Source organism: Pseudopodoces humilis, chromosome 5 (assembly GCF_049639895.1).
Source record: "Pseudopodoces humilis isolate 2021_Gansu_Grassland_sample_001 chromosome 5, ASM4963989v1, whole genome shotgun sequence".
NCBI lineage: Eukaryota > Metazoa > Chordata > Aves > Passeriformes > Paridae > Pseudopodoces > Pseudopodoces humilis.
The window spans coordinates 49,352,926-49,379,981 of NC_142204.1; the positions used below are offsets into that span (position 1 = coordinate 49,352,926).

At 38.8% G+C, this 27,056-nt stretch overlaps 1 protein-coding gene across 6 annotated transcripts in view; it reads left to right on the forward strand.

Annotated features, from left to right (window-relative positions):
* ST7 (suppression of tumorigenicity 7) overlaps positions 1–24,860 on the forward strand; it is a 134,522-nt gene extending 109,662 nt beyond the window's left edge. For all 6 annotated transcript variants that reach the window (XM_005519245.3, XM_088054950.1, XM_014249060.2 and 3 more), the window contains 6 exons: positions 1,545–1,617; positions 3,171–3,273; positions 11,496–11,646; positions 16,662–16,754; positions 19,702–19,841; positions 24,544–24,860. In XM_005519245.3, the coding sequence (XP_005519302.1) occupies positions 1,545–1,617; positions 3,171–3,273; positions 11,496–11,646; positions 16,662–16,754; positions 19,702–19,841; positions 24,544–24,639 (656 nt within the window). In that variant the 3' untranslated portion in view covers positions 24,640–24,860. The remainder of the gene's footprint in view (positions 1–1,544; positions 1,618–3,170; positions 3,274–11,495; positions 11,647–16,661; positions 16,755–19,701; positions 19,842–24,543) is intronic.
* Positions 24,861–27,056: the final 2,196 nt, after the last annotated feature.

Here is a 27,056-nt window from a genome sequence, read left to right on the forward strand (position 1 = left end):
TGCTGTTGATTTTAATTACTTTAGTCACTACAGCTGCATACTCCAGTGAAATTATAGCTGCAGTATATTATAGGGAAACATCCAGCAGGATCTGTACATCTCATGCTTGAAGTGCAAGTGCATAAAAAGATTATATGATTTAACAGGTAGCCATTTCAAAGTGTTTCAGTTGTTCTGGCAATATTTTCTGTCTCACAGAATAACATTGTGCCTGGTTGCTTGGTTATTAATAAGAGAAGGATGGTGACTGCTGAGATACGATTTGCTTGTCCTATTTAACTCCCTTCTGGAGCCTTATCTTGCTAGGCACATGAGTTCAGGGAATAAAAAGTGTCTGTTAATCCTAAAGTAACCAAGTTATGGTAATTTTTTATTTTCTAATCAAGTTTAATTACAAATGAAGGGACAGATAGTTTCTTAGAGCAACAGTCAAATCAGCTGCTCCTCACTTCTACAGTGGACCTACTTCAGTGCCTTGTGTTTTGCTGTGCTGTGTTTTCTGTTCGCTATAGGAAGTTATCAGCATGTACAGAAGGGTTTCCAGAATCCAGCCTTTAGTGGGTTTGGTTTGTTGTGGTTTGGGGTTTTTTCATGTAGCTGTAATCTTTAAATTTCTAATGCTGGAATATTTCAGTCTCAATATGTGACTGCTGGGTAGATCACAGAATCACAGAATAAGCTGAGTTGGAAGGGACCCACAAGGATCATCAAGTCCAACTCTTAGCCCTGCACAGGACATCTCCAGGGGTCACATCATGAGTTTAAAAATGTGGAAGTCAATCCTTTGTAACAGTGAGAAGAAATATATCGCTCAAGTCTGTTAAACAGCATTTCTCTCTACCTTTTGAATGCATTGTGCCAATTTGCTGGTAGAAGACACTTATAAGTTAACTAATGGGTTAAGCTGGGTTTATGGTTCCTACGTGTCTCTGGAACAGGATAAAATGGCCTGAGAGTGTCTGGTGAATGTGTGTTTTGATCCAATATTTTCTTAAGAGGCAAAACACCTTATTTTACTGTTGATCTTTAATTTCAGTCAATCTACTGGTTGGTTGTTTGCAAATCAAATTCGTTATTACTTGAATAGCTATTTTAACTTGTATAGCTGCCACATACTCATATTAGACAACTGCTTCTCAGTGAAAACGTGAAGAGTAAGATAGCCCTCACCTATTACTTAAATATTTTTTGAACTATGGAAAAATTCAGGTATTCCAAGTTACCTGTACATTTCTATATGAAGTAACAAATTCTTCAATTATGTCATGTCACTCTTTGAATTAGTCCTCTAATGAAACTAGGTGCTGTTTAAATAGCAATTCCAGAGTTCATTAACACACTTTTTAAAGCCTGTATATCAGGTGAAAATTTAAAAATCCATGTAATGTGGCAGCATAAGTCCCAAGATGAGAAAGTATTCTGAGTTCACATACTAATTTTTTGTATGTCATGCTTACTCTTTAAGTATCAATCAAAGCCTTTTCTTTCTGCATGCTTTTAAGTTTTCAAATGTTTTCAAATCTTTTTTCCTTTCTTTTCAACAGATATAAGTTTACCAAAATCAGCAACAATATGTTACACAGCTGCATTGCTCAAAGCCAGAGCTGTCTCTGACAAGTAAGTGCTTAAGAACCACTGTCCAGCAAAATTCCTGATCTAATGTAAGACTTTTCTTAGCTGAGCCCACACCCTAACAATCTGCTGATTTAGCAGGAAAATTAAGACTTGCGGTAAATTGATAAAATTACCTTATATATAAAAAAATTGTAGTGATCAAACATTGCACTTGAGATACTAAGGAAGAAGAAAAGAAGAGAAATAGCATAAATTCAGTTCTTGTTTCAGTTTTATATATACTGTCTGGGTGAGCTTTGGCTTCCTAGATAGTATAGTGAAGATGCAACTGAAAAGGGTTGTGTGGCTGAATCTCTTCAACTTTGTGTAAACCTGAGCACAAAAAGGTAACAACTAAATGTGGATGCACTGGTAACAACGTCATTTTACAAGTACTGTCAGCAGACTAAATAGCAGCAGGTAGATTTAGCATTATTATGTCAGGGATTCTGACAGGTAGATGACGTTCATATTTTTAGAGATACAAATATCTGTTCATTCCTTTTATGTTTTTCTCTTGAGTCTCAACCTTCCAAGGTGCTGAGCACATCTCTTTGATGTCTGTGGACTTGAGAGCACTGGCCCAGTCTGAAAGGGTGCTCAGCTCCTTGTGAGATGGAGCTCAAAAATCCCCATTCTGCTCTCAGATGCCTTCACACAAATCCCAGGCAGAGTTGTGTCTGTGCACCTGAGGGTCGAATGCCCCCTAAAGTTGAAAAGCAAGTGGAGTGGAAAGCCATTTTCTTGACTGACATCCTGACAGTTTTTGCTTTTAAAGTGTATGTACACATCAAGATCTAAGTAATTTTCTTTCATTCTTTTTATCCTGTAGATCGCCAGTACCTACTGCAACATCTTTCCTCCCTACACAGCGACTCCAGCTTGGGAGGGCAGGGCTAAGGTTGTCACAGCTTTCCCTGTGGTGTCTGCCTGCCAAGTACAGCTCTGGAGTTAGCCGTGGGGTGTGAGGTGAGAAAGAGATTGCATGGTCTGGTTTTTTACTCACTGGGGCAGATGATTTGCCCACAGTTTGGGCATGCTACCCTCAATGGTGCTGCAGCCAGTAGACCACCTGCTACTGCTGCTGCATCGTGCGTCCATCTCACCCTGACCCAGGGGCATTGGGTTGGGAACCTTCCTAAAACTTACCCAAACCTGTTTTTAATGGAAACCCTCCAACAATAATTTGGCATTGGTTTTTTGGGGGTTTTTTTGGTCTTGTTATTTTTCCTTTTCTTTCCTTTTTTTTTTCCTGCAATATTAGCCTTGAATATGCCCCTAGCAAGGTACCTAGAGCAAATTTAGGTTAGTGACAGAGAAGGGACTGTTTGAACTGACTTTCTGCCATGATTAGATACAAACATGCTTTCCGCTTCTGCTGGATTTTTATTGGCCTTGATGTAATAGATCACTCAGAGATTCCACTTGCTATGGAAGTTTGGAGAGCATAGGAAAATTACTCAGTTTGGTTACATGGGCCCATGTTCTAGATTCCTTTTCTAACTTTTTGTTACTAGCATTTCTGACCTAATGTGTTTGTTTCTTTGCTTTTGTAGATTTTCTCCAGAGGCTGCCTCAAGGCGAGGGCTGAGTACTGCAGAGATGAATGCAGTAGAAGCTATACACAGAGCAGTAGAATTTAATCCACATGTGCCAAAAGTGAGTATTGAGAAAACATTATTGTATCACTAACACTGCTGAGGGTATAACTCCTGATTTTTGTGTTAGGATTAAGGAGTGATGTTGTGGAAAAGAGAGCAAGCAACGGAAGGGGAAAAAAGCTGATAGTATGCACAGTTTTTTCATTCATGATGTCATATTCAGGACTGTGCAACTTGAAATTTTAGCTGACATGGATTTCACCAAATGCTGTGCTGAAGGCATATCATGCATAAAGATACATTATTATTATTTGCAAAATAGTCATTAAAGATCTTCTAGTTCAAAGTAGCATATTTTATTTGTTTCAATGATTATATGTAAGAAAATGGTTTTGGCATGCTGTACAAAAGAACCTATCTTTGGATTTCATGGTGTGCTTCATATAAGTTGCATTAGTAATTCCTTATGCAGCAACCTGTCATTAAGTTCTGAGAGTGCAAAGCTCAGAGATGAAGAATTGCTGAGAACTGAAAAGTAAAAAAAAGTGGATTTGTGTTCTAATTCCCATACCTGCTCTCTGAGGTTTGTATCTCAGCAGTAAGAAAGTTGCTGAGAGGTTGCTGAAGGCTAAAGGCAGATGTTTTTTTGCATCAGGACCTTTTTGGCCTCTGAACTTCACCCCACAAACCTTTAGGCTAGCATTGCTCTTTTGAAAGTAGGCAGCAGAAAACTGGGATGTGTTAATAGAGGGATCCTATTTATTAGGTACAATTGAATACCAGGTCTGGTCAAGATAAACCCAAACCCTCTTCCATGTGTATACATGGACTGCAGAAAGTTAATTCTCTTGCATTGCAGGAATTAAATGTTTTCTCTGTGATCTTTGTCTCGTAATCCAGCCCCTAAATAGCATGGTGTAGCTGTCTGAAAGTTACGCTGTTTGCTTAATAAAATCATCTAGACTTCCTCTACAGGCACTGGAAAGAATGAACTGTCTTGGACATCTTTAGACACACCTTTCCTCCTCAATGTTTCTACATTGACTACGAAAGGAGTAACTCTTTTCCAGTAAAGGCCTGATTTTTAGACAACAAAGTTTAGGTGTGAATGAGCCCTTTTGTAATATTAGCTGAGCTTCTATTTATGTGCCCTACTATAAACGGAAAATATAATTATATATATATATATATATATATATAATATAAAATATAAAATATAAAGCTTGATTCCAGGCCTTCTCTGTTTACTTTCTTCCATCCCAATGGCTCTTGCAACAGCACAACCACTGGTATTTCTCTTCTTCCCAGCTGCCAGTTTAACTCTCTGGGTGAACCTTCATGTTTTAATGAAACCCAGTTGGAGATCTTGCCAAGGAAAAATACCAGTTTAGTCTGTCATGTGCAATCCTTGGGAGCCTGTTCCATTTTCCTCACTTATCTCCATGCTACTGATAAATGTTTCCATTACAATCACTTTTAGCAGTTTGCATACTAACATTCCCATTTTAACACACAGTGTTTTCATCCTCTGTAAATGAATGGCTTTGCATTTATGTCTTTCACCAGTTACCTGAGTGGGGATCTTTTTGCTTTAGGTCTGTTTCTGGGACTGGTTTATTCACTGTTCAGAGACAGAGATAGTGCACTGGCCTCTACTTCTATGCATGCTTCTAATGTCCATCCTGCTATTGTCTCCAGGCTCTGTGCTGCCATAAAACTGAGATCAAATCTTCATTTACTACCTTTTTGCTTTTTCTGTTTCTATTTCTACTTAAGACCTTGATGTTCTTTGGTTTGACCTCCTCTTCAAAATCCACTTTACTGTAAGTTGTGGCATTTGCTCCATAATCTCTGCACTTCCAGACCTCCAAAATCCTGCTTTTCTTGTAGATCAGTACTTTCATTCATCCTTTATCACCTCCTTCTTTTTAGGCAGCTTCTGGTTAGGTGGCTGTTCAATAAGAGGCCGAATTTCCTCTCACAAGTATGCCCATGTGTAAAATGCAGGTTCTATATTATTTTCTCTACTTTTGGTTTAAAGAAATTCCAGTCCTCTTCCTCCTTGAATTCATGTTGTTAATTTATTTCCTCTATTTTTTCAAAGTCTGACACTCTGAAATTGAAAACCTTTGTGAAACATAAATTACCAGGATGACAAGGTAGTAATAGGAGTAGACTCCAGAGGTTTTTATAGTTCACATTTTAACATTAAACCAGAATAGCCTAAAACAGATTAATATACAGCAGTGCTGATTTCACACTCATTCCTGCTGCTATTAGCTAAAGGATATTAAGGTGTGAAAGTTCATTTTTGGTTACAGTTTTACACACTGTGTGGATATTACACCTCAGTTTCCACTCAGTTGTAATTGAAGTCATATCCCATTTGTTTTTAATGAAATGGGGATAAGTTTTAGCAAGCAGCATCCCAAAAAATCTTACAGGGCCACAAAACTAACGTGTGTTCAGAGCTTCTCTAGGATTTAAATGTTAATGAGTCTTTTATTCAGAGTGAGGAACAAATAAACTAAAAATGTTACAAATTATTTAACATACTGCACAAAAATTTAGGAGTTAAACAGAGAGGGTTGTGTTTCCACTGAAGCTGTAATTCCAGAGGAAGGGTATCAAGAAGAGTACATAATTTGTGGAGTAGTTGGGGAAAAAGGTATATGTATACTCAGACATGATTTCATCAATATTATTTATATATGTGTTTGGGGCTTCCCTACTTGTATGTAACAGGACTATAAAAAACTAATGCTGATAAGCTACCACAGCTGTCTCTTGGACATTTCTCAGTTGTGGAACACCCTTCCTGAACTGATTTGCAGAGGTCTTTCCCTTCATTCAAACTCCTCCTGAAAAGCACCCCCATCCTTTCTGTGATGTGTGAGACTAGAGGTATTCATTAAAGAGTAAACAGATCATGGTCCATATATCTGATTGTTAGAAGTGAGTCAAAAGTATGTCCTACACACAGTTGTATGGGGTTTTATGTAAGCCAGGTGCTGAGTTGAAGAGAGTCTCTGCTGAAGTATGCTGCATTTCAATCAGACAACTTAAATATTGATACTGCTTTAAGAAATAATAATTTTGTCCATAAACAGTCTCTTAAAAGGATGTCATAAACCATTGACTTAAACACTTTCAAAAGATTCATCTGTTCTCTGTTGCATCCCTTCTCATTTTTTTCTTATTTATTTTGATTTTCTTGGTAAGAACTGTGTCTGTCCGTATGCTTGTGTGGTTTCTAGTAAGTTGTAGTTGCTAATAGAAACAAATAATGCAAACAAATTCATAGACCAGATGGGAAATGAATCTGTTCCACACACCCCATGATATTACAGAGAAACTATGTGAGATATGTTTGAGAGAGTTTTTAACTCTTCAGTGAGACAGTCATTTGTTGCTGTATTTCCAGAAGAAAGGCCAAACTTCTTAATTACCATCAATTCAATGAGAATTTGAAAGGTGACCTAAAAGTGGCTTCCCTGGGCATGTAGAAACCAGTATTTTGGAACTTTCTTAAGCTTATGCTGTTCATCCCACTGGGAGGAGGAGAGTTCCTGTTCAGACAATGTTAAATTCTCATATTCTGGCCTGGAAGGATGTTGTCACAGGTGCAGGAGTGACTGTTGCCTGTTTGCAACCTGACCTGTAATTTCAGAGTCAAATCGCATGATTCAGGAAAAGAAGGAAACCTGCCTGAGTTAGGTTGATTTATTTTATAAAAGGTCACTGAAGTACTGTGGAATGCTAAAAGCACTCCCAGCAGGAGATAATTAGGAGCCAGAGAGCTGTCAATATTGTGAAATAGATAATGTATACTTGATTGATTTAAGCAAGAGAAGTATAAATTCCACCCTGTTGCACTTCATGTGTACAAGGTGCATTGTCATTCTCCAAATGCTCATTAAAACACTTTCCTGTATGTGTACAGAATGGCTGTAGCTGAGCTGCATCTATGACAGCCATGTGTAACTGGCCCAGAAGCCCTCTGTAGAGGTACATGAAAACTACTGTTACATTTGTAACTCCTAAACATAGGTCTTTGACAGAAGAGAAGGTTAGAGGGAGAGAAGAGAGAGATCAGACAAAGCTAAAAAAGGACAACCCAAAAAAGTAATCTAAGCCGGCAGTGACGAAGGCCTAATTGAGTTATCTCATGGTGGCAGAAATCATTGTGCAATTCCAGTATTTCCTTCTAACTTCATTGCGGCTGGGTCATAGAATCATCAAATCCAAGAAAATGCCAGGGTTGGAAGGGACCCACAAGGATCATCATGTCCAACTCCTGGCCCTGCCCAGCACCATTCCCAAGATACCATGTGTCCAAAAGCTTATTCTGTCAGGCTTGGTGTTGTGACCACTTTCCTGGAGAGCCTGTTCCAGTGCTCAAGAAGTCCTCTTGTGTCACTGGCCACAAGAATGAAGAGATCATTCTGGCTGTTTGTTTCTGAGCTGGCTCATTTTGTGAAGGAACATGATAAGCCCAGATGGTGATGGCATTTTATTTCTTGTTCTAGTTAAACTTCTTCATTTGTTCCTGAAAAACAAATGCAGTTGGAGATGTGTTGGTCTTACCATCTAGATCTCCTCCATGAATGCCTAGCTCTTAGCTAGGTTTCTTATTTAGCCTGTTGTTTGATTCTCCCTCTGAAGTGGAATTATGCTTGGGTTCAGAGTTCTGTCAGGATGACAGAGGGGTCCCCTCTTCCCTGTGTGTTCAAAGGACTGATAAAGTAAATTGTCACTTAAATTGTGAAGGTTGTGATTCAGTCTGGGTGGATGCCAGTGTATCAGGGGTTAGAGTTAATAGGGAGTCTGTCAAGAGATGTAGGTTACTAGTATGAATTTTAGTGTTATGATTGGATTTTGTGTCCCTGTTACTTCTGTGACAACAAGGGCTGTGCTCTGGAATAAGGCCTTTGGAAATTTTGAGATATGAATAGTCAGATTCCCACCTGAAGTCTGTGGTGGCTCAAGAGTAGAGTGCACCTGTCTAGCCTTTGATGAAGTGCAGCAGCAGCCTCTTGGAAACTACAGTCAGATGTCTTTGACTGATTTTTCCCAAGAGAAAGATGATTGTTGATGATTGTTGATTGCTGAAGATGTTTGTTGCATGCAGAAGACCATCAGGACTGTAGTTCACGCATTATATGGGCAGCATGAGGACTACAGCTCATTGGATGGTTTTTAAGGAAAGATTTTAATTTTTTTATTATTTAGTTCATTTGATTGGAATTTGTCTACTTGTCCAATACAAAATGTTTTAGGGGGACTGTGTTGGTTTCACAGACAACCTGCTAGAAGCCCAGCAGATTGCTGGGGCTCAGTCCTGCCTCTGAAAGACCGGACCAGTAGCCTGTAGTTACCAAAAAGGGGGGCTGCCCTTGGCTGTCTCCCTGAGCCCTGCCAGAAAAACCTCCAGGAACTCAAATGCCCTCCGGGCTCCTGAAGTCTCCTTGAAAATACAGCAGTGCACCAATGGATATGATATTCTAGGACATCAAGACCATCCTAATTTTCATGGACAGTCATATCTCTCCTTCCATAATAATCAAGCCCTACTTACAGATAGGCAGCTTTTTGGTACCCTTTACTGATGTTTAGAGACCTTAAGTAGATGGAGGCCTTCAGGTACCATCTCCAAAAACCATTTTTTTGTGTATTTGAGAAATTTAATCTTCTTTGTTTTGGAAAGTGCCTGATGAGAACTGTACAAAGTGTTCCAGACAGGGTCTCTCTGGGGCTGTGAACAGTCAGTGTTCCTGCTGGAAATGCTTCCAGAATAAATTAATTGACAGTTCATATGCCCAAGAGGTGTGGCTGACATTTATGCATAAAATAAAAACATCTATGTGTCACAAATGAGTCTTGAGCCACCTATCAACTTTGTGTGTGGGTCTTACTGAGTATCACCAATCCAGGTTATGGATTTTTGTTTGGGAAGGTAGCTGTGATACAGTAACAAGGGAGGAGGGTTTCACATTTTTCATCTGAGGCACTTCTAAAAATAATTTCTTTCTGAAACTGAGAAAAATGCAGACTGAAAAGTCAACTTAACTGAGTGAGGACTAAGCTTGATTGCAAGAGTCAAGATATATATATATCCTTCCATCTGGTATTTCCTCTTGGTTTCTTTTTAATTGCTGAAAACAAGCAGTACATAAGAATCAAAATAACACATTTACTTTTAATGCTCCTAGAAATACAACATTCCTTCCTGGTTTTTCTGTCCCTACTAGTAGTGACATGTCATTGGGTTTGTTGATGTTTTTTCCTTTGGTTGGAACATTTGAATATTGAGAACTTATTTTCTCATTTAATTTTGCAGAAAATATGGAAATAAGAGTTTAATGTTCTAAAATAATAAGACAAGTAGAAACCTGCAGCTCTTGCAGCTGTATTCCATTCTGCTCAACAGATATGTGTTTTTAAAAGGGTGAGGCATTCATTAGGGCAGTGAATGTTTGCTGTATCCATGTAAGCCTGATAGCTCCCTCCCCTCTTGTCAGCTCTTTTTTCTGTTCTATCATCCTTAATCCCCTGGTTTGCCTACTAAATTGCAACTTTCTCCATTAATCCACCTGCTCTGCAACTCTCAGGTTTTTCTGAAAGGCTTTAGAGAAAATCCAGGTATCACACTCAACTACTCCCACTGCTAATTCAGTTTCTCCTCCTTTAATAGTGACCCATGTCAGAAATGGTATTTCTCTTTGAGGTGTTTATTTATTCTCCAGGATTGATAGTTCTGTGTTTTGATCATGAGCTCTCCAAATCTTTTACCTGCTTGACAACTCCTTCAGACAAAAGGGTGACATGCTCTAGGACATCCTCCACAAAATCATTGGTGCTCATTTCCTTCTGTCCTTTTCCTTTCCACAAGGCTGACTTTCAGTCCTCATTCCTTTCTTTTGCCTTCTTTTCTGCATCAGCACATCCTGTTCACAAAAGTCAGCATTTATCATGGGTTGTGCAAAGCTGACACCACCCATGCCTCCCTTTCTCCTCCCGGGTGCCTGCTCTGGGAAGCTGTCGGTCCCTAGGTCCTGCGGTCTCCTCCTTCCAGACCAGGCTGTAGCACAGGGTGAAATGGAGGGGCTGTGCACTCCCTCCTTCATTGCCAGTGATCACCCATACCTTTCCTTTCCCAGCCTCGTGCTAGGGCCTGGCTCACCTGCTGCCTTTTGTGTTGACTTGAACAGTCTGGTGGGGAGAACATTTGATCTTGGGCATCCTGGAAGAGAGCGACAGTTTCCCTGTGCTGCGGTGAGCAGTCAGCACACAGCTGGGAAATATTACACTCCTCAGGAGAGCTGACAGAAGCTGATTCAGCAGCTTGTTTTCTGTCTGGTACTCCTTCTCCTGTAAAGGATGCTGTCTTTACCCTCTGCTGTTTTTTCCCCCTCCACTAGCTGGAATACAGTAACACCAGTGATGTCTGCTGAGCTGCTGTTAGTTGTCTGTCTAGTTAACTGTTAGTTTAGCTCATGGATTGAGGAGGGAGGAAAAATCACCTGCTTGAAACATCTGCCTTTTCCTGTGTCATGAACTCTCTGTGTGTTTCATCTGCTTCTGCTGGGTGGGGGGAGCCAGTTACGGGGAAATTTTCTGTGAAAATTGCTTATGTGTTCAGTCAGTGAAAAATTTCATTTTAATGATAACATTCAACAACTATTTCTAGTAGCAAGTTTAAAGGTGTCATACTTTCACCCCCATCCCACCCTGGGAAATGAGGAGGTTGTTAAATTATGTAACATTTTTACTTTGTAACTTGTTGTTAGCTACTTTGTTGGCTGCCAAGCTTGTGTATTCATCAATCTCACAACCAGTTAATGACAGTGCAGTAAATGCAGCAACCTGTGTGCAAACTATGAGTGCTATATGTTTCCTTATAGAAAGACTTTGTGCATCAAAATGCTTAAAGTCTTCTTCATTTTATTATAAACATTTTTAATTAAAAAAGCTCTTTTAATTAAATTCCATTTTCTGCTTTGAGCCCTTTTTTTCATCTCCTTCAATAAAAGAGATGTTTAGTTTTGAATGTCTCTGTAGTCCCCATACTACTGCTGTAAAGCGTCTGACAGCATATCTTAGTGTTTGGGAATAATTCAGTAGTTCTCTTCAAGCTGGTGATGTTACACATTTGATGAAACCTTATGAGAAAAAGTACTTTAGGGAAATAGACTTTCCAGTGTGCATTACAGAATTGCAGTCAGCTTTCTATGTTTTGTATTACCTCTGCAATAATTGTGCTCTGCTTTTTTCTTTCAGTACCTACTAGAAATGAAAAGCCTAATTCTGCCCCCTGAACATATTCTGAAGAGAGGGGACAGTGAAGCAATAGCATATGCTTTCTTTCATCTTCAACACTGGAAAAGAGTAGAGGGGGCATTGAACCTCTTACACTGTACATGGGAAGGCAGTAAGTAATCCTCTTTCTTACAAAGGAGCTAATCAAATATTTTTATTGAATGTCATGAAAAAAGTAATAGTTTTTGTCAATTGAAATATTTGAAATTTGAACTGAAAACACAAACCATTTAATGAGTAAAATAATGAGTATTGTGTTTGCTGTGTAATACTAAACAAAATTTCCCAACTTCTTTGAGACGTATTTTCTTACTTCATGGATAAGGAGATAAATTATTAACTTATTTCGTTCCAGGGTTGTAGAGATTAGTTTCAAAGTGAGAGTATATTCAGATTGGACATAAACAAAAAATATTTTGCAATAGGGGTGGTGAGGCACTGGAACAGGTTGCCCAGCGACGCTGTGGATGTGCCACCCCTCCAAGTGTTCAAGACCAGGTTGGGTGGGGCTTCAAGCAGCTTGGTCTAGTGAAAGGCGTCCCTGTTCATGGCAGTGGAGTTGGAACTAGATTATCTTAAAGGTCACTTCCAACCCACACCACTTTGTGATTCTGTGAATGCTTTGATATTTGGAAATGATGAGTGTGCCTTATAGACAGGTATATATTAATGTGTAGTATAAAGCAACACTGTATTTTATTATGGTTTTTTTTCAACTGACAAACTGGAGCGAATTCAGTGAAGGGTTACTGGGATGCATAGGGAACTGGAATCTGTGGACAAAGGAATATGGACAAAATGTTGAGGAAGCTGGTTTTGTTCAACTTGGAGAAACCTTATGGTGGGTGAAGAGTGTTGGAGTTTGGAATACAGAGTGTGTACCCTTGTTTCTGATACTTAGTTATAAGATCCAGAAAAACACTGAATTTCATATAATATGAAATTCATGAGCATGTTTTCATGGTGATACATGAAAACAAATGTTAAAGTTAGATGGAAAAAGCTAAAAGTGTAAGTGTGTAGATTAGAAAGTTTTTTTAAACCACTGGGTGAAAAAGTTAATTTAGAGAACAGGAGACAAGATGGAGGATTTAGGGTGTTGTCTCTTGTCCCTTCTTCTTTCTTCTTCATGTTCTTCTCCTAGAGGTTTTTGGGTAGTAGTAAGTGATTGGACAGAGAATGCCGCAATGCATCACAGGGGTGATGGGTCATTGGGTCATTAAGAAAAATAATATATGTGTCTATTGTTAATTGGGTAAAAATAGGTATAAAGATAAAAGAACTGCGTAGTTCGGGGCCATTTTGTGCATCAGACATGAAGTGTGCCACAAGGCCTTGTTTGTACCATCAGAAGAAAGAAATGTACCAGATTGCAAAGATTAACCTTGTGTAGCCAGCCTGGAGAGACCTGTTAAGTTTTGTGATGACCTTTTAAAAAACACAAGAAACAAGATTCTAACGAGCTCAGGAGTTTTCTTCGAATCATAAGAACTGAGATAAGCAGGGCTCCCCACGAGGGAGGATCCCGAAAGAATTCAGTACAAAGGAGGCTGAAAAATCCAAGAATAAAAAGAAAAATACAGAAGAGATGCAACAGAAACAGAGAAACAGAAAAAGGATTTTTTAGAGAAAAGTTACAAAGAGATGATCCAATTACTGTCTTCCATCACCCAATAGAGAGATGATATGGAAGACAGAGTCACAGTCTTCACAGAATGGCCCAGAATAAAGACAAGAAGCAATACACACAGGTTCAAACCAGATAAATTTAATCCAGACCTAAGAAACATATTTTCATAGTGAGAGGGATCTGTGGGGTCTCCAGCCCCAGAGATATTCAGAGCTCAGCTTGACATAGTTCTGGGCAATCCAACCTAACTTGGAAATGACCCTGCTTTGAGTGCGAGGTTGGAGTATATGACTTCTAAATCTTCTAATATATCTTATCCTGTCTTTGTGATGTGTTTTTCTACCAAGTTTCAGAGAATTTAAAAGTACAATTTAAAATCGGCCTTTGTTGGCCTATTTTCTGATGCAGTTTTCCCTTTTTGTAATCTAGTTCCCTGTTTCTGCTCTGCTTTATTCTGTTCTTTTTCATCCTCTCTATATGTTATTATACCAGTTTTTTATTGTGTGTGTGTTTCATCATTTTTTGTCTTCATTTAGCTTTGATAGAAAAGATAGTTTGTTACTATTATAATCCCTATAGAAATGCACTTAATACCTCCAGTGTAAAAGTGATTTACTGTCTCAATTACAGTATGAAATGACCTGAACTTGCCTAATTTGCAATGTAGGCTCCCTGAGGATGCACTGGTTTTATTTCTAGGTGTAGAGAACACCTTGCTCAGTAATCCATACCAGTGCTGCCTGGGGTTTGCTGTGCTGCATTGTTCTCTGTCACATCTGCTAGCTCTTCTCCCATTATTTCTCCCAGTCTATTATTTTCTCTGTCATAGGTTCATTGCCAATGGCTTATTTTCAGTGATTCGCTTTTTACGCAGTGTTCCTTCTCTTCTGGATTATTGCAGAAGTCCTTTAGCTCAGGGTTCATTATTCCATCAGTAAAGCAGTATTTTGCAGGGAATCCTGAACAGATCTTCATTTACTTTGTCAGGCTGGGGAGCCCCTAAAGAGCTTTGTACCAAGACCAGGTTTTGGCACAGGAGTCTGCAGTCTTCCTGCGAGTCATCTGTGCCTGATGGCCACATAGGGAATTCTCATCTAGCTACATTCCCCTTCTTATTATCGCCACATTCAGCAATCTGAACACATAATTTATTAGCTAATAGCTGTATAATAGCCTGTAAAGATGTAAATTAATATCATTGCATAACTTCTGCAGAAAAATCCATAATTCATTTTGTACAGTGATTTCAGAAAAATACAAACAGTGCACAAGTCCTCAAAATTTTTGTTCAAATATTGCTCAGACATGAAGACAACCAAGGGTTCTAATGGTTTCACAGTGTCTAGTGCAATAATCATAATGTTTGGTCTATATCTTGGCATCTCTGCATAACTAAGTGAAAACCAGTGAAGACATGCCAGGGAAGTTAAATGTAATTAAATATTAGTTTTAACCATCTACATATAATACATGGTCAATTGCCCTCTTTCTTTCTACGTGTTTGTAGGTATTTTATTCATAGTAAAACTATAAAAGCCCAAGTGCCACCACTGCATTCGGGCCAGGTTCTCTGTACAGGAAGCCTGTAGTTTCAAGTGTAACATGTTTCAAAAGTGTCTGGGGTGATGGTTTGTCACGATTTGTGTCAAAATTCCTGTTGTTTGCATGAAGAGAAACCTAGGGGTTCCCAAATGCTCCAGTATCTTTTGCAGCAAGTATGTGGGTGAGTGGCAAACTGCCTCTGTGCTAACTGAGTCAATTCATGTAAAATAGGATCAGATAATACTGTAGGGAGTAAGGCAGAGAAGTACCTACATAGACACAAATTGATCCAGATGAACCACAGCACTTCCTTCCATGGCTGATAACATTGCTAAATAAAGCTGTTTTGCTGTAAAGCTGTTTTGCTGTAAATATCCCATGATCTCATGTCAACCATGACTGCTTAAACTGAGTAAAATCTATCCAGACATTTTTCACTTGTTTTGTAAAAAAAACAACTTTACCTCCCTTTTTATTTTGATTAAAATCTTAATATTACTGTGGCTTAGGGTAAGGCAGAAGAGGCTTGGTTGTCTGTTTCAATATTAAGTCAAATTGGAAGGTAAAACTTGTGTTAGGGATTTTGAAGAAATGAGCACTGAACATCATTGAACATATGTTTTTGTACAGACATTCAATTTGTTGCGTGTTAAGATCATACACAGCTTGGATTATTGTATTTGTACTTGGCTTTTTGGGTTGCTATGGAGAGGGATAGTTAATGCTGGAAGAGCATTACAGCCCAGGTTAGTTTAGAATCTTTCAAGATCTCTGCCTTCTTTACTATTGCTTTAAAAGCAGCAATCAAGAAAAGATACAACAATATAATTTCACAAAAAAATACAGCTAACATAATTTGAAATGCAGTGTGCACAGCTGAAAATATTGGGGGACTGTGTATTTAAATAAATTCTTAAGTTGCCTTGTGAGCGAGAGATAATGGAGTGTTATTGTGTGGCAGTGGGCTGTACCTAACAACTCAAGTGTACAGTGCTTCTAGGACATCTGTTGGGGAAAATATTGCTTCAGTGACTGATGTTCATAGGAGTAGTGAGAATAACATGTTGATGACATTTTAACAGTGAAAATAATATATAGGATAATGGAAAAGGATGCCTTGATTGCAAAGCTGTATTTCAGTCAAGTATTCTGATGTTTCCATAAACCACACTCAGATGGCCTATGACATCAGCACCATCAAGTTTTAGTAATCCATTTCCCTCCCTCTCTGTTATTATTTTCAATTTTAAAAATTCATAAGATTAAGTATTATTTAATCCATGACCTGAAGATTTATATTGGAAACCTGACTTGATCTGCTGAATTTTGAAAGAATGCATGAGAGGAACATGGGTTTAATAATTTAGTATTAATCTTTGATTGCCAAATAGAAAATGAAAACATGACTGTGTTGGAAAACTGGTCCTCAGAGCTCGTGTCATCAGTGTTACCTGGCTTGCTAGAGTGTGATGGAAAAAGAGTAGTGTATTTTTACCATGAAAAACTTGTATTATTTTTGATGAACAGAGACTGTATTGGTCTGACTCTACAGGCTTGGTTGGTAATTTTTTGTAGGCTATACCTGTTATATCAGATGCACTTCTTTCCCCTGAAATTTAAAAATTCTGCAGCCTAAAACCCTAAGACAAAATGTGTAAATTTGCCTATGGAATTGGAAGTGTAATTGGCTTTGATTATGCAAACATTTTTGTATGGCCTTGTAATGTGATGTCAACTGACGTTCATGAACATTGTCTCAAGAATAAAAATAAACATAGGAGTTTGGTGATTAAAAGCTCAATGTAGATTTCTATTTTGGCACTTCATTAAGCAATTTATATGTTGTTTGCAACCAAGTATAAATGTTTTGTCTATGTTTGTTTTTCAGAATTGCAAGTATTCGTAAGTGTGACTGCCACACTCACAGTGACTTATGCACCATGTTTTCTTTTCAGCTTTCAGAATGATCCCCTATCCACTGGAAAAAGGACATCTTTTCTACCCTTACCCTATTTGTACAGAAACTGCAGATAGAGAACTACTACCATGTATGTTCAACTTTTTCTTCTTACGATTGACACTCAAGAATTGTTTACCTGAGTTTTGTGGCACTGGTCTCCTTTGATGCCTTTTAGATTGAGTACACTGGATTAGAATAACCAGATTGACAGTGAGCCTTGGAGCTCCTGTGATGGTTCCAGAGGCAGCTTCTCAGCATAGGTCATAACAATTCACTGTATTTATTATTTTTGACAGCTTACAGATAGGGAGAGAGATTACCAAGGAAATCCAAATCAGTTAGTTCTTGCTATTCTCTCTTGCCAAGACACTAATCTTTCATCTAGGTTAACATCCCATTAAACCAAAAGTACAGTGTCAAGGCCTTGTTAATCTTTGGTACACGCACTGGCTACTTAAATTCTGAGGCAAGATCTAACTTGCTTGAGGACAGCTGGATCATTACTGCAGCTAGTACTCATGACAGGCTATGACACGTTTTCCAAGAAGCAGTCTTAAATAGCAAGAAGGAGTTTTCTTCATGTTATGGCATGTGTACTGTTATGAAGAGATTGAGGTGAAGTCATCTCTGTCAATTTTATGTGGGTTGATGGTGTGTATTAGGGAAGTGCCAGCAGTGTTCCCAGATACGGATATAAGGAGAGATCCAGCCCTCAAGAAGTGTTACAGTGCAAGCTAATGAGACTCATTGCAGTGCATTCAGTGAAGCACAAGAATGCAGAGGAAGAGCCAAAGCAGACAGTCTTGCAGTTACACATCATTCCCACATGTGTTCTCTCTGTGGGACTTTGTGTGAGCACAAGTGGAACACACACAAGTTTGCAGGGTCAGGACAGAGGAGGCAAATGAAAGTTGATCCAAGGAAGAAGATTCTTCTCTCACCTTTTTTCTCCTTTATTCAGAAGGAATAAAGAAAAATTTGTTCTGAACAGTAAAAATGAAGCCTGCTTCTGCTGGGAAGGCTATTTTTGAGGGCATTTGAACCCTTTGTAAGTCTTTCATTTGGAACCTCCCTGTTCTGGGCTGAAAAAGGTGTTGCCTCTTTTTATAAGCCTACATGAGTAAACATTAGGTGAGAATAATACAGCGAAAATCCACTCATTGCAAGTCTCTCCTTTACAGCACATTCTTGCTTGTATTACGCAGAAATCCTTGGCAACTGACAGTATCTCCCCACCCCATTATAATCATCCTAATTATAACAACACCTCTCACAGTGCTCTGCTTGCTTTACTCAGAGGGATGCTGAGCTGGGGAGGGTGAAGTGTCAAGAGATTCAGGAATGACAAAGTCATGCAGAATAGCTCAGCATTCTCTTTTTAGATGCAAAACTAATCATTCTTGTCAAATGTTACAAGCTAACAGTGAGACTCTTTAACAGCATATGCAGGCAGTGTGTTCTGCTCGGGCAGTTATGAGAAATGCCTTTCACTGCAAAATCTCCTGGGTTAGAGGAGGGAAGGGTTTAGCACACCGTGACAGACACAGGTGGGTTAGAGGGGTTTTGCATACTTGTCTACACCCTTTAATTGTGCATGTTTTATGGGAGAGTCAACTGGAATTATATCAGAACACAACAACTGGACAGGCTTTCTAAATTAAAAATGTCAATTACAAAACTTTTGCCCTGACTGGATAACAGACTGGAACAGCAGAGTTGAGTCTGTGTGAAAAGGCAGTGCAAGAAAAGCACAAGAGATCCTAGACTTAAGAAGTCCACGTTCTGGTATTTCTTAACTCTATTTTAAGTCAAAGAGGACAAAATCTATCCCTACTTCTATCCCTGTTTTTTTAACTGGTCAAACCAGCAGACTTAAGAGTCATACATATTTTTAGTTTTTAATATTCTAATTTAAACTCATTAATTCCTGCTTTTGGTTTTGAGAACCACTCCACTGTGGATGAATGCAGTCATGAATGCTATCCTGCCATGCTACCCTGCGTTTATGTTATTTGCAAGTACAGAGATTGGAGCTGATCACTGAAGCAATGAAAGTAGGCAAAATGGAAGAGTAATGCTTCATATATATGAATAGCCATAGAATTTGAGTATATGGAAAGCCTTGTGATTGGTCGTATATGAGAAAAAAAATGTTGCAAAGTTTGCATTTATCTTGACCATAGCTCTAAACTATAGACTGAAGGAGTGAAACAGACAGGTAAGAGTCCACCCAACCTTTTGCCAACCCAGAGGAATTTTCACCTTGAATCTGAGCTGCCATAGAAGTTTAAGGGATATATCCTTCTGGTAAAATATTCATTATCCTCTTCTAACCCTTTTAGTCATCTCAGTACTGCTTTTCCCGAAGTCCAGTGAAGGATTTTTTATACCAGAGTCAAGGGAATTTCTGTATTCCTATCAGTGTATATTAACAAACATCTTAAAAATTCACTGTTTATTTAATTTCCAAGTTTTAAACTACATGCATATATGTCCTGCTTTTATGATATTTTTTCTTGCTCTGCAGATAAAACACTCAGAATTTACAGTTACAAAGACTGTAGTTTTACAGCCTGCTTTAGCTGCTCTGCAGCAATGCTTCCATATGGTTGGGCTCACTGCTGCTCCTGGGCACATGTTGCTGCACTGTCCATGTATCAGCATTAGCAAACATGCAGCCATGGGATTAGTTAATGATGTACATTAAAATAATTGGTGTTCTATTTCTAAGTCTGTTTTCTGGGATTAGCTGTTGCAGAGCTGCTGACAGAAGGAAGACAAAATAACATGTACATAGCGCCAGAGTAAACCAGTAAACCAGATCTTTAGAGAGAATTACTTGGCAGAGACAAATGACACAACAATAATATCCTTAGATGCATCAGACCTTCCATCCTCTTCTTCCTTCAAAAGCATCTTTGTGTGTCTCTGGTTGTTTAAACTATGTAAGAACATTGGTTTGGTTTTGGTTGGTGTTGTGATTTGATTTTTTTTCAATGTATAATGCCTTCCCCTTCTCATATCTTTTTCTACAGCATTTCATGAGGTTTCAGTTTATCCCAAGAAAGAGCTTCCCTTCTTCATCCTCTTCACTGCTGGACTCTGTTCTTTCACAGCCATGCTCGCCCTCCTGACACATCAGTTCCCAGAGCTTATGGGGGTCTTCGCAAAAGCTGTGAGTATTCTCTGCTGCTGCTCCCTTCTGGTAAATAAAGACACCAATGAGGAAAAACTGAGCTAAATACTGCCACGTATTAAATATCTGCATATTCAGAAGCATCGGTCCATATCTGAGCAGGGAGGCACACAGCTGTCAAGGTTGCTAATCAGTAAGACACAGCTATTTGTATTTTCTGGTTTATATGGCTCTCTTGGTAGGTTTGATGTCTTATGATTTTGCCAGAAAACAGGCTTAGTGGGAGAAGTGTATTTTCATATATCATCCCCTAAATAAACTAGTAACAGCTTGCAGAATCCCTCTATTTTGTGTAGAGTCATAATGGCTGCTGTGATGTCCAGTGCAATAGAAACTCTTAGTATGGGCAGAAATAGAGTGTACTGTTAACCAGGACAAATTTCTGTGCTTTTCCCCTGAACTGCCAAGGAGGAAGTAGTCTCAGTATTTCCCTCATAACTTTTCTGAACCAGATTCAGACAAGTCTCTCCTAATTGTGCTTTTTTAATCCACCAAGGATTAATAAATTTTGGAGGATGAGGGGGGAAAAGCCATGAATTATCCTAAACTAAACTTCTTTCTTTGCAAAACCAAGAACATCACTGCTCCAGCATGCTAGGAGATGAAAAATCCACTAACAGAAAAGCTCTAGGATAGTAAAGAATTCCTTTTCCAGTAAATACTGAATATCTTCCATTGTAATATATTTGTCTCTGTTCTAGGTCTCATGTTTCCAAACTGGCCTCCTGGCTTTGTTTTTAATGTCTTTGGTACTTTTGATTTGGGGGTGTAGGGAATGGGGTGGAGAGGCCAGGCTGAAAGGTTTTGGCAAATTCCAGATTGTCAGTACTCTTTCAAACCCTTTTGCAAAGGGCAAGAGAATCCCTTTGCAGGGGAGCCGGGTGTTCTGTTAATCCAGGCCTGTGAGTGATGGAGGTTTGGTACAGCAATGGTTCATGCAACAAGAATTTTCTTTCATTATCTCTAGAAGACAGAAAATAAGATCAGTTGTAGCAGAAGATACTTCTCTCAGTAAAAAGTGCTGAAATATTATTACTCATTCTTGTTTCTTGAGTCTGTACATAGGTGTTAGGTAGACAGTAAGTGTTTAACTTGGGCATATGATCACAAACTTCTCTGTAAAGCTTTTCTTGTATTTGGTGGTTGGGTTTTTTTCTGTTCTGAAGTTACTGAAGTTACTGAAATGTATGACCCTTGTTTAGCTCTTTCAATCAAATCTTTAGTTTTCTGATACTGTCACAGTTGCAGACCCCAAATCTGTCCCTTTTTGCCTTGTTCCTGTACAGCCTTGTATCCTGAACAAAGACTATATGCTGGCAGTACAAGGAGTTTTTTTACTTGGTTCTGCTGCCACAGGCAGTGAGCTACTGGAATTGGAGAAAATTGGAGACTCTTTTCATGGGCTTAAATTACCTGGCTCTAGTGGCTGACTTGATTTCAGAGAGATAATGGAACTGGTGGCATGTGGGTAATTGTTTCTCCATGGTTTGGAGCTTGCAGGTTCTAAAGCTAATTGGTGAATAGAATCAGACCAGAAGGATCTATTCCCCTGATGTGTAAGTGCAGCTGCCATTGGTGTTAATATTAAGATAGATGCCCCAAGGCTCTGAATGGGAACGAGTAAAGCTTATAGTTAGTAAGCACAAAGAACTGAAAGTGAGCTACATTATGTGCATAAAGCTGGAAAAATTACTCAAGATCTTCAAACTTGTATGATGAAGTTATTGTGTCAGTTAACATGTATTATGGCTTGGTTCAGCTATATCTTGATCTTCATAATCCATGCAGCAACTGAGGTTTTTCCATGGGAAGGACAGAATTTAAGAGCCTGGGACATTGATTTAGTAGCTTATAGAAAGGCTTCAATTCAGAAGGCTCATTTTTGTTGTCTGCTCTGGGAAAAGTGTCCCAGGTGCATGAGACTGAAGAAAATCGTGGCAGACATCTCTTTGAAATGCAGCTGTATCAGAATAGAAAAGGCTGGGCCAGCCCTGATTCTTCCCTTTCAGATTTAGGGAAGATCATTTCATAAGTAACTAATTCCCTAAATAGCTCATATATGAATGTGCTGTTTCTGTGGCTATGTTCATGGAATTACATATTCCTGTCTGCTTGGTAGTCATTATGATGGTGCTATATTACATTGTGAAACTGTGTATGTATGCACATTATGTTGTACCTGGAAATAAGTTTGACTCTTCCATCAAATCCAGTTCTACCTTAATATTTTGTCAGACTAAGTAACCTTAAATTAACAGCAGATTTTTTAGCATTTTCTCTTGGCTAGGAAAAAACATTTTCATAGCTTGTGCTTTTAGTTTTTGCTGATCTTTCTAACAAAAGGCTTATGGAAGTCAATTAAGAAATAAATATAGGCAAAATTCTGATTGCATGGCTTGGATAAAATTGCCAGGCCACAGTTACTAGTATCAAATTTCTTTAACATGCATAAATTTAATAATACTTGGGAAATCATTAAAAATATGTAAGTGCAGGGTCTTTTGTAACAATAACAGTATATCTTAAAATTGAGAGATGTATTAACACAGAAGTCACTATATAATTCAAGTCAACAGATGTAGTTAAAAGTGTACTGCCTAGTTAAATTTTTAAAATAAGGCAAACTTCAGAAAGACTAATTTTTCTGATTTCATTCCTTTGTTTGCCTGAGATCACTCACATGCTGTGTCTCAATATTTCCTGTGTGGTGGATGAGACCGCAGTTCAGCAGGTGGGCTTGCCCTGGGAGGCATTTCATCTGCTTGGACCTCTACAGATGCTGAAGTAGGGAACACATGGATCTGATCACTGGGACTGAGCACTGAATAGTCAGTTTCTCCATGAAAACACCAATCACACTGTGGAAAAGCTTGAAAAGATATTACATGCATATTTGAATCAAATGGAGCTATTCAGAAGGTGCTACCAGAAAGCAGCTTTGAAATAGCCAGGTTGATGGTTTTCTTTTCAAACACAAAATAATAATAGAAACCAGGTCTCTGACAACCCCTTCTGCCACCCTGAATTCTTACTCTGCTGGTGCTGCTTTTTTTGATCTCTGTGCAAAAAGACAGAGTCAAAAGGAAATGCAAAGCAGTTAAAAAAATCCCAGAACCAAACCCTAAAAAGAAACCTCAGTGTGTATCATGCTGACTGAGCTCTCTTGGGAGCTGCCAGCAAGCTGGATAGGCATCTGTTCCTGAGGAAAGGAGCACCAGGAGCATTCCAAGGGCCAGAATGCCCCAGCATAGGTACTGTTACATCACCTTGCACAAGAGAGTAGGTGGCATCCTCAGCTTCTTGTCCGCAAAGGTTTTGCTTGGACTTTATGGAAGTCAGGTTTTGGTATCCATGAATTTAAATGTATTTTGTAGACAACTGATTTTCGAGGTGGAGAAAAACTTGGCTTGTTTTAAGCTGCTGATAATTTGCTGACTTTTTTATAGAATACAATCAACTACTTGAGCAAAAAAATTCCTATGAATTGTAATAAAAGTCACTGTCAGGCAAATTATTCTTATTTCATTGATTTTACAAGTATGTAATTTGCTGTACTTAAAACCAGAGGGAATGTTTGTCCTTGGGCTAAGCCACTTGCAACAGAAAGAGCAGTCTCTAGAACTGGGTCAGTGTTTCATTGATTCAGCTGTGGCTCATGCCATACAGCTTGACCTTTAGCACCAGAACTGAAATACCTGTTCTGCTTCAGTTAGTTTTTTTTTGACCTGTGCTAACGACAAAATGACATTACTAGTGGTGGTGTTACCTGGTTTTCCCATGATGCACAAGTTGTCCAGGATGTAGTGTCTGCAGTGTAGGCAAACACATCAAAGAGGAAAAAAAAGAATTAGAGTGCCTACTATTGCCTTTAAAATGCATAAACATCATAAATGATGTGCCCTCTCGTACACATGTAGGGCCCCAGCATAGGTGTATGTAATGTTTAGAGTTGAACTGCAGGCAATGTAAATCGCAGTTAATATGTATTTCTCAAATGTATTAATAATTAATTAAAATTAATATGTATTTCAATATATATTTCACAACTGTTTTGAATACCTGAGTTCTGCCTATGTAGCTGCCAATATTTTTTTCCTGAGATAAAATGTTCTCCATCTTGATTTTTTTTCATATGCCTGTCTGAACACTAATATATTGAAGTCTCTTTGAATGTTGTGTTCTGTAATAGAGAGAGGATGTTAAGATAAATTTTAGTCAGTGATGCAGAGTGTGTTAGGATAAATTACAGTTAGTGATGCCTCAGATCTGTAGATAACCCTGAACCATTTTAAACTTGAATCTCAAGACAAGCTTTTTGTCTCTGTGAGGTGGTCTGGCAGATCCCTGTTATGAAAAAGCCTCTCTTCAGTGGGTTTTGGGTTGAACTTTTGGTGGCTTCAGTATGAGCTCCAATCTAGGATGTGAGATGTGTGAAAACTTTCACAGTTCATCACTTTGATCTTTGTAAAAATGAGGCTCTTGCTTTCTTTGCTGCAAAATCCAGAAATCTCTGTATATGCAAGGCTCAATAATTTAAGTCTTTATGTGTGAATTATGTAATTTTTATCATGCTGGAGGACTTTACCAAGGAACACAGCAAGAATATCTTATTGAACAGCTTTCTCTTGAGATATATTGTCTCCTGGATTTTGTTCTGAATGTGTATCTGATTTCTTTGCAGTTTCTCAGCACCCTCTTTGCCCCTTTAAATTTTGTGATGGAAAAAGTAGAAAGTATCCTGCCCTCCAGCCTGTGGCACCAGCTGACAAGGATCTGAGGGAGCATGCCTGCTGACTGACTGCCATGACATCTTCTGTGCCAACTTTTTGTTGACCACAAGAAAGCATGATAAAAAGGGAAGCAGTTCTAAGACTTAAAAATTCTTCATGGATTGTCTGTTCTCATATAAAAACTGTTTTGTTGTACAAAATACATTGATGTTAGGTTCTATTATATTTTGCCTTCAGAAAAGAAAAAAATAAACTTTTGTGTATTGTAGCATTGCTGTCTTTTGACTTTTTCAGAACACAGATTCTACATTTTGTTTTTTAACAATGTGTTAAAAATTTAACAATTTTTTGTTAATCGTGTTTAACAATCCAGGCAGTTTGGATGGCACACTGGGCTTCTGATTCCCTTCGCTGCACAGAGGTCACTGTATCCTCGTTTGAATTTTCAAGCCCACATACTTGACAGATTTTCTTCACACCCCAGTGTTTCAGGTACCTTCTGAAGGTTCATTAGCAAAATGGGTGTTCATGCACAATTAATAGAGAGGCTGGTGTTTCACTATTAGTGCTCACCTCAGGAAATCTTATCCTTGTGCCGTGTCTGTTTAGACTAAGTATTCATTTATGACATAGTCACTGTCCATGGAAACTTCCGAGGCCAGCTCTAAAATGAAGATTTTGATTTGGAAATTGAAGCAAATAGTCCTCTGTCAAGAATTAAAAGTGCATCCTTACAGATGCCTCAAGAATTTGTTTTCCAGCTGACCTTCCAGATAAGGAAGCATAACCCTGATGCAGACGATCAAAAATGCCACTTTACCATTTCAACTTTGCTGTTGCTCTTAAAATGCTGAGCAGTTTAAGGGACTGTGATCCCTAGCAGATAGGTTTGTTAATCAATGAGGAAATGAGTGAGCAGAGACAAAACTCCCAGTACTAGAACTGGTATAAAAGGAAAGCGTTTCTTAACAACAGAAGATGCATTATGTTATTTTTTGTTCCCTTGATCGCAGACACATTAGTCTAGTAGAAGACAGATGTTTGTTCAAGTGAGCACAAGTACCATGTAAATACTGCTGTGCTATGAGATTTTAAAAAGGCAGCCCCATTCTAGAAGAAATCAGCTGTAAGAGTGAGACCTGGCAGTAGTTTGGCCTTCTGTTCAAAGATACTATGATCTGTGTAGGAATTACTATCTGTAATAGTCTGATAAACAGGAATGCTTAACTCCTGGAAGAATCACATCCTTTCCTTGAACTATGGGGAATATTTAAGAATTCAAAAATACCTTTATGCAATTCTATTTCTACTATTTCTAGTATCTATCTCCCTAATAAACAGTAATGTGACATGGATTTTTTATCTAGAAAAATCTCTCTTTAATTATAATTCTAGGCATCTGGAAGACTAGGCAAAACTGACAAAGGGATTTTCATTGGGCAGAGTTTATTGCCTTAGGCTTTGCTGCCTCTGACATGTTTCCTGTGAAGTTCAGTATGGCTTAGATGAAAAAGTAAACACAGCCCATGATTATAATGATGGAAAGCCTCTGGCTTAGTGCAGAGATGAGCCTTGTGGAAATCTGGTTCAGATAATAACTCATCTTCAAATTTAGGGGTGGAGAAAGCTTTTTAACTTCAAATGTTAGCAGTTCCTGATTTTTTTTCTTTAAAGACAACTCAATAGAATTTGTATGCACATTATCTCTTTACACTATAACCTGCATAGAACAAAAAAAGGGGAGGACCTCCCTGGGAGTGCCAAGTCAATATGGTCCCCTTCTGTCCCTTCCTCCCACTGGACAGATTTACAGCTGCTCCCTGGCAGGAACTGCACTCAGAGTGCTACACCAAGGGGAGAGCTGCAGCTTTCCCTCTCATCATTTGGTGTGTATGGTGAACATACAGACTGTTTTTCCAGACCATGGAAGTCCTTACCCTAGCAGAAAGGAGGAGAATTATCAGGAGTTTTGCCACGTTGAAGAAACCTGCAGAAGCTAAGCATCCAAAGGAAGCTGCACCACTTGCACATGCCCCTTGGCTGTCACCCTATGGTGGCCCTGAAAACTTCAGTGGCTGTAATTACAGCAGATTGCAAAATGTAGCCCTGGCTCCACCCAGCCTCCAGCAGGGCTCCTGCCCAGCTCCCACCACAGAGGGAGCTGTCAATGTATTGATTCATATGCATTTGCTCGTTTCTCACAAGAGATCTTAACTTTATGAAGTTGCATCCATTTCCCCAGGCAAATGAGCTGTTACACAAAAGAAACAACCCAAAATCATGTTTGTGGTTACAGCCCATGAGCTGCCTCTGTCTTTCTGATAATAATATAAGTTCATTTCTATCATTTGAAGTGGCAGGTAAAAGCTGCAGGCTGAGACGTGACCACAAAACCACATCTGCTCTTGGATGCAGCCACCACCTGCATAAAGCCCTTCCCAAGAGTGCAGGACAAACGCCACGG